Below are 6,893 nucleotides of genomic sequence, written 5' to 3' on the forward strand. Positions count from 1 at the left end.
CCCCCCCCCCCCCCCCCCCCCCCAAACACACAGACACTCACTTCACATTGTAAAATAAATGTGCCTTTTCATCCCTTACACATTACTACTTTGTGCTATCAATTCCCGGAAGATTGGGATAGTAATCTGTTGAAAGAAGGAGTTTCTCAATATTATCTGTTTTCTCTTCTTTCTATTTAAGTCTTGTAAGATATAACCCTTTTCTATTGATAGTAAGTATTGGATATTACATTTTACATGTTCTTGAAAGAGATCACATAATACAGATAGATAACTTTGCTTGCTGATTCCTTATTTCCTTATTACCTTTTTTTTTTGTACTTCAAAACGATGGTTTTTTGACCTTCGCAAAAGGAGCTTGTTGGGATGCATTGCAGTGTAGGAAAGCACTTATTTGAACAGAGATATGGGAGATATTTCTAGCAAATATAAACTTGGGTGCTGTGTGCTTTGGGCACTAAAAGCTCAAAATATTAGAGTATACTAAAAAGTGTGCCATTCACCCAAAGGCCACAAGCTCTTAATTTTTTTATATTTTTTTTGTCTTATATGATCTTGAATGAAAGTGGAGTTTTCTCTTTAGACCATCCTCACAATGTTTCTTCAATCTTTCTTCTATCAAACAGAACTATGTGGAAGGCATTTGGAAATTGTAAAAATAGAAGAGTTCCAATTCTCACATGGTTGAAGCCTTGAAGGCCGTAACTCGTTGCATACAAGAGAAAGTCTTCTTTTTTTTTCATTATGTTTTGGATTTGAGTTATAAATAAATATTGAGAGTGTAAAATGAAAAAGTTCCATATACCGTCAATGCACAGAACTTAAGTTCAGTGTATTTTATGTACTTAGTGAACCTCATGATATATATATGTTACAGTTTTACTGCAGTGTTTTGGAGAACTGTACTTCAAAAGTTTTGAAATACTTTAATAGATCTAAATGCTAAATCATAGGCATATTATTTATGTCTCAAAGTTGATTTACGTGGAAAGCTAAATTATCGAGTTTTTTCCTTCAATGCACACAATCCTCTTCTCTAGTCCTTTACTTTTTGTATTATTCTCTTATTGAAATAAGCTTTACTCTTACTGACATATGCTTTGATGAAACGTTAACTCCAGCGAGGTTCTAGGAGCATAGTGAAGTGTGTTGAGGTAAGTGGACAGCTAGCGTACAGATGATCAAATCAGGAGGAATTGTCTTATTAGTGATTTTGTTGGGACATTTTGTCATGATTGACACAGAGTACTACCAGAAAGATTCATATAGTCAATCCTAACTATATTTGAGAATGGAGTGTAGTTTGATGAGTCTGTTATGAATAAGTAAAAGGTTGTGTGATGTAGCTAATATTATCAGTAGGAAGATCAATGTAAGTTCAGAGAATGCTTCGCGGTATTATAACACAATAGGTTTAGTCAACTTGCAATACAAATTTCTTGATTACATGAGATTAAAGTAGAACAAGAGACAGGTCAGGATTCAGGTACATAAAGTTTCAATCATATTTCCAATCCAGTAGAGCCAATCAGCTTAGTAAGGCCAAATGTAATGGCCATAGCCATCCATCCACCAATTAAAACTCTGGCACAAGATTTCACTATAGGACTTCTGCCCAAGAAAGCACCAATTACTCCAAATGCTACCAATGCCAAGCTCACCGCTGCCACGATCACAGCAAGCCTCACCTTATGATTTGCTATGAATGCAGCAGCAAGAATTGGCACAATGGCACCCAATGAGAATGCAATACTCGAGGCTCCTGCTGCCTGAAATGGATTTGGCAGCTGTTCCTTGTTACCTTCTTCATGTTCTCGGTTCTGTCCTCCTGTTGCTTTATCTCTGTTCATTTGAGCTCGCTCTATGTCTAGTTGAGAGTACACAGAGACAAACTCTCCTATAGCCATGCTACAAGCACCAGCAAACAACCCTGCAAAGCCAGTAATAATCATGGTTTTAACGTTTTCTTGAACAGCTCCAACCCCCATCATCAAGGATGCAACTGAGACTAATCCATCATTTGCTCCTAACACAGCGGCTCGAAGCCATTGTGCTCTTTGAGAGTAGTCAAAATCCTCTTCAGAGGATTGATTTTCTTTAGGAATGGTAATTTGGACATGGTTTTGAGCCGCCATGATGAAAAGTTATAACTTGTAAGGAAATGTCAGCTAATGAAGGATTGTTTTCTTTTTGGATTGATGTTTAATGAAGACTCTGTCTTTGTTATTTATATAACTTCATTTGTAAGTCAAGAGTTTTAAATAAGTTACTTACCATATAATATCAAACTTTTAAAATGCCTTTATAAACCACTGAAATGCTACTTTTCTTTTTTTCTTCTTCTTTGTGTGTGCACTGTGTAGCTCAAAATGACCTAATTTGAAAGTTAAGAGGATTCAGATGGCTTTTTGATCCCTTTGGAGAAGGAGCTTGTGAGGATGTATTGCTGCATAGGAAAAGCACTTGCTACAATTGAGATACTTGTTACTATAAAATAAAACTAAGTGGAGTGTGCTTTAGGCACTAAGGTTTAACAAAAAAATCATAGAGTATACCAAGACTTGTGCCATTCCCACAAAGACCACAAGCCCTTCAATTATTTAATCATCATTTTTTTATAATCCAAAATAAAGATACTTTCTTTAGTCCATTGTAACTTTAAAAGACTTGCACATATCTAATTTGTCTATTCTTGAATGACCATAAAAGCCTTTAATGAACACCTAATTTCTCATCACAATGACGAACATTAATTACCTGTGATAATCTGTTTAGGATTATGGAGCATAAAATGACTGCAGAACGTAAATAAGTCTTCTTGTTAATTACTATTAATATGTTGGGATGTTAGGGTCGAACAGAGAGGAATAGTTGTAGAAGATTCAAATAACTTTATTTGGGACCGAGGTATAGTTGATTGATATATCCACCATATCTCGAATAAGTAAAACATGGAGAAAGTAGTAATAAAATTATAAATAAGAAATGAACATCCAATTGAACTAATTAAAGAATAAAAGGAAAAGTTAACAAAAGTAATACTACTACTAACTACCAACTACCCCTGAAGTAAAAGCTAAAATCTAAAGGACCAAAAAAGCAAAATAGTAATGAGTGTGCTTAATTCACCCTTGATGATGACTGCAATAGTTTTTGACTTTGCTTAGGAAAAATGGTACTTTCTTGGAGTGCACAAATCCTCTATAAAAGCAATCATCTGAAATTGTTGAAACAACTTTGCAGCATTGTGTGGATAATGAAATTCTACGCCTGAAAACGGAAGTGATCAAATCTGATACACAATTATCGTCCATCTTGATGCAAGAAGTAGTTGGAGCCATGTGCGGTGGCAAAACCACATCATCAACTGGGGATGGAGCTGCATTATAAGAAGTTGGTGAAGAAGCCATATGGGATGGCGGATCCGCATTATCAACTGGAGATGGAGATGGAGCCAGGTGAGTTGGTGGTGATGGATTTTAGGGTAACGATGCCCCCACCATCCGATTGAAGGTACATGATGATGATGATGATACCGCCACCATCGGCGCCACGCTAAAATAGAAGAAGTACCAAACAACTCCTTGCTATTTTCTGTTTTGGGTTCCGTTGCAGTGGCAGTAACTATGCCTATGCCTATGCAAATACCCAACACACATAATAATGTGCTACTGCTGCTTGATCTCGACATGTTTCAGAAAAAGATGGAATAAATTACCTGTGACTCTGTAAACGTTTCAGAAAAAGGAAGTATAATTACCGAAGGAACAAATATGAGTTGATAAAAATAGACAAAAGAATTTAAGCTACGGCAGTACTAATTCCTAATCCCTTTAAACTTGGAACATCTACTTCTACCCAAATTCTGATTCTACGTGACACTTAATTTGAGTAATATAATCCGAAATTGCGTAGATGCTCAAGTTTAAAGAAACTATCAATAATTACATTCACATCGGAGGAATTTAATCATCATACAGATTTAAAAGATTCTCCTCTGTTTCTGGAGGACTTTTATTATTTGCATTCCGTGCTCGAGATTCTACAATTTCCTTCTGAATCCCTTTAAACTTGGAACATCTCTAAATTCAGAGAATGCTTTGCGGTATTATTACACAAAACGTTAAGTCAACTTGCAGTACAAATTTCTTGATTAGATGAGATTAAAGTAGAACAAGGTACAGGCGGCCAGGAACATAAAGTTTCAATCATATTTCCAAGCCAGTAGAGCCAATCAACTTGGTAAGGCCGAAGGTAATGGCCATAGCCATCCATCCACCAATTAAAACTCTGGCACAAGATTTCACCATAGGACTTCTGCCCAAGAAAGCACCAATTCCTCCAAATGCTAACAATGCCAAGCTCACCGCTGCCACGATCACAGCAAGCCTCACCTCATGATTTTCTATCAGTGCAGCAGCTAGGATTGGCACAATGGCACCTAATGAGAATGCAATACTTGAGGCTACTGCCGCCTGAAATGGATTTGGCAGCTGTTCCTTGTTACCTTCTTCATGTTCTCGGTTCTGTCCTCTTGTTGCTTTGTCTCTCTTAATTTGAGCGCGCTCTATGTCTAATTGAGAGTACACAGAAACAAACTCTCCTATAGCCATGCTACAAGCACCGGCAAACAACCCTGCAAATCCAGTAAGCATCATGGTTTTAACGTTTTCTTGAACAGCTCCGACTCCCATCATCAAGGATGCAATTGAGACTAATCCATCATTTGCTCCCAACACAGCGGCTCGAAGCCACTGTGCTCTTTGAGAGTAGTCAAAATCCTCTTCAGGAATTTGATTTTCTTTAGGAATGGTAATTTGGAGATGGTTTTGAGCAGCCATGATGAAACGTTGTAATTTGGAGGAACTGTCAGCTAAAGGAGGATTGTTTTCTTTCTAAATTGGTGTTTAATGAAGACTCTATGTTTGTTATTTTATAGAGTTGGATGATTAAAAAGCATCAAAAGTTATAAGAAAGTTTGGTACTATAGACCATAAATGTTTTCAGGATAAATTTTAACAGTAAATGTATCAATTTTAAAAATACATCATTCCCTCCCTTTTAAAGTAGGAATTAGTTATACTTTCTTGCCAGTGTGTCACAAATTTAAATTGGCAGATGTCATAAGGATTAGTGGAGTACTACTTTTCTTTTTTCTTCTTCTTTTGTGAGGATGGATTACTGCATAGGAAAAGCACTTGCAACAATAGAGATTACTTGTTAGGAGTAGTATAAAATAAAACTAAGTGGGGTGTGCTTTACACACTAATAAGGTTAACAAAAAATATAGATAATAGTATACCAAGACGTGTGCCATTCCCACAAAGACCACAAGCTCTTCAATTGTTTAACCTTTTCTTCTAGCTAGACATCCAAAATAAAGATGAAATTACTTTCCTTAGATCATCTTAACTTTAAAATTCACTAGGTAATACCAACTTTGTAATGTTTTTTCTCTCTTTCTTCTATCAGATAAATATTATTTCCCAGTAGGCTTGCTTGTCTCAAGTAAAAGATTAATGTGCCAGGTCAAACATGGATAAATAAAAATATGCATAGAAAGAGAAACGATAAAATAGAGGTGAAGATTCAACTAAACTAATTTAAAGAATTTAATTAAAATAAGCTAAATTAATTAAGGGGGGCAAAATCCTATATAAAATAAGCTAAATGACATATAAATAAAAGTTGAATTATGCTATTGGCTTGGTAAGATTTTTGATGATGCTAAATTCACTGTTGATGGACCTCTTGGAGTGTGCAAAGATTTTGCAGCATTGCATGGATAATGGAATTTTACGGTAGATAACGGAAGTGATCAAATCTGATACACTATTATCGTCCATGTTGATACAAGAAGTTGTTGGAGCCAGTGAAACCACATCATCAACTGGGGATGGAGCTGCATTATAAGTTGGTGAAGAAGCCGGCGGAACCACATTATCAACGGGAGATGGAGTCAGGTGAGTTGGTGGTGATGGTTCTTTTGGGTGAGGACGCCCCCACAATCCGATTGAAGGTACATGATGATCCCACCATGATCTCGACATGTTTCAGAAAGAAGATTGAATAATTACTTGTGTGTTTGACAAGGAACAAATATGACTTCTGAATCCCAGAACATCTACTTCTACCAGGCCTAGAAGGACTGAGCCCACATATGTGACGAAGTACAAGATCGTTTGCGGGAAGGAGCGAATGCCTATCAAGACGAGATAAAGCTAATTTTTGGCAAAATCTATATAAGCTGAGAAGTCACTGGCACTAGCCAGAGAACTCAATGCTCTAGGGTGACCACTTTCGCCTTGCCAACCTCTAGAAACTCCAAATGCAGGCATAGACCTTTTATTTTTTTATTTACAGACAAACTTTTGGATGGTAAAATCCAAGCATTTCCTGGCTATTTACTCGGCCGCCAGATATCTCTAACACCCTTAACGAAGGTAAAATAGTCAATTTCAAAAAATTAACTTCTTTGGTATATAATTTTATTGGTATTCAGTAGTGAAGAACCTGCATCTAAATCCCAAGTTTACATGTAAACCAAAGGTTTGATTCGAACTCCACACTTTTGAAATTTTTTTACTGTTCACTTCTGCGATGTAATAAAGAATACAACTTCCAATCACCCGCAGTTTGCATATTTTGCTCACTATTACTTCATTATTTAGGTACACGATTCAATCCATATCAAACTCAGCTGTAATATCTCTAGGGTTAGGATCCCAAAAATTACTAGTCCCCAGCATCATTGGGATTTTTATATCCGTTAATTAGAACATTTCATCAAAAATGATTTTCTTTATTTAGAATTTCACCTGAAAAAAGTCCTTCCATGGAATTTTCTCAATAACCTAACATTAATATCTACTTTCCTCCTTTGCAACCTTCTT

The 6,893-nt window shown here is 36.3% G+C and overlaps 2 protein-coding genes across 2 annotated transcripts; both read right to left on the reverse strand.

The window, feature by feature from the left end:
• Nucleotides 1-1,399: 1,399 nt before the first annotated feature.
• On the reverse strand, nt 1,400-2,164 carry LOC102581436 (vacuolar iron transporter homolog 4-like). Its single transcript, XM_006351802.2, has one exon. It carries the CDS (start codon nt 2,133-2,135, stop codon nt 1,503-1,505), a length of 633 nt encoding a protein of 210 aa, XP_006351864.1. The 5' UTR covers nt 2,136-2,164; the 3' UTR covers nt 1,400-1,502.
• Nucleotides 2,165-4,027: 1,863 nt separating this feature from the next.
• On the reverse strand, nt 4,028-4,861 carry LOC102581765 (vacuolar iron transporter homolog 4-like). Its single transcript, XM_006351803.2, has one exon. It carries the CDS (start codon nt 4,839-4,841, stop codon nt 4,209-4,211), a length of 633 nt encoding a protein of 210 aa, XP_006351865.1. The 5' UTR covers nt 4,842-4,861; the 3' UTR covers nt 4,028-4,208.
• Between the last annotated feature and the right edge of the window lie 2,032 nt (nt 4,862-6,893).

Source organism: Solanum tuberosum, unplaced genomic scaffold, assembly GCF_000226075.1.
Source record: "Solanum tuberosum cultivar DM 1-3 516 R44 unplaced genomic scaffold, SolTub_3.0 scf00136, whole genome shotgun sequence".
NCBI classification, from domain to species: domain Eukaryota; kingdom Viridiplantae; phylum Streptophyta; class Magnoliopsida; order Solanales; family Solanaceae; genus Solanum; species Solanum tuberosum.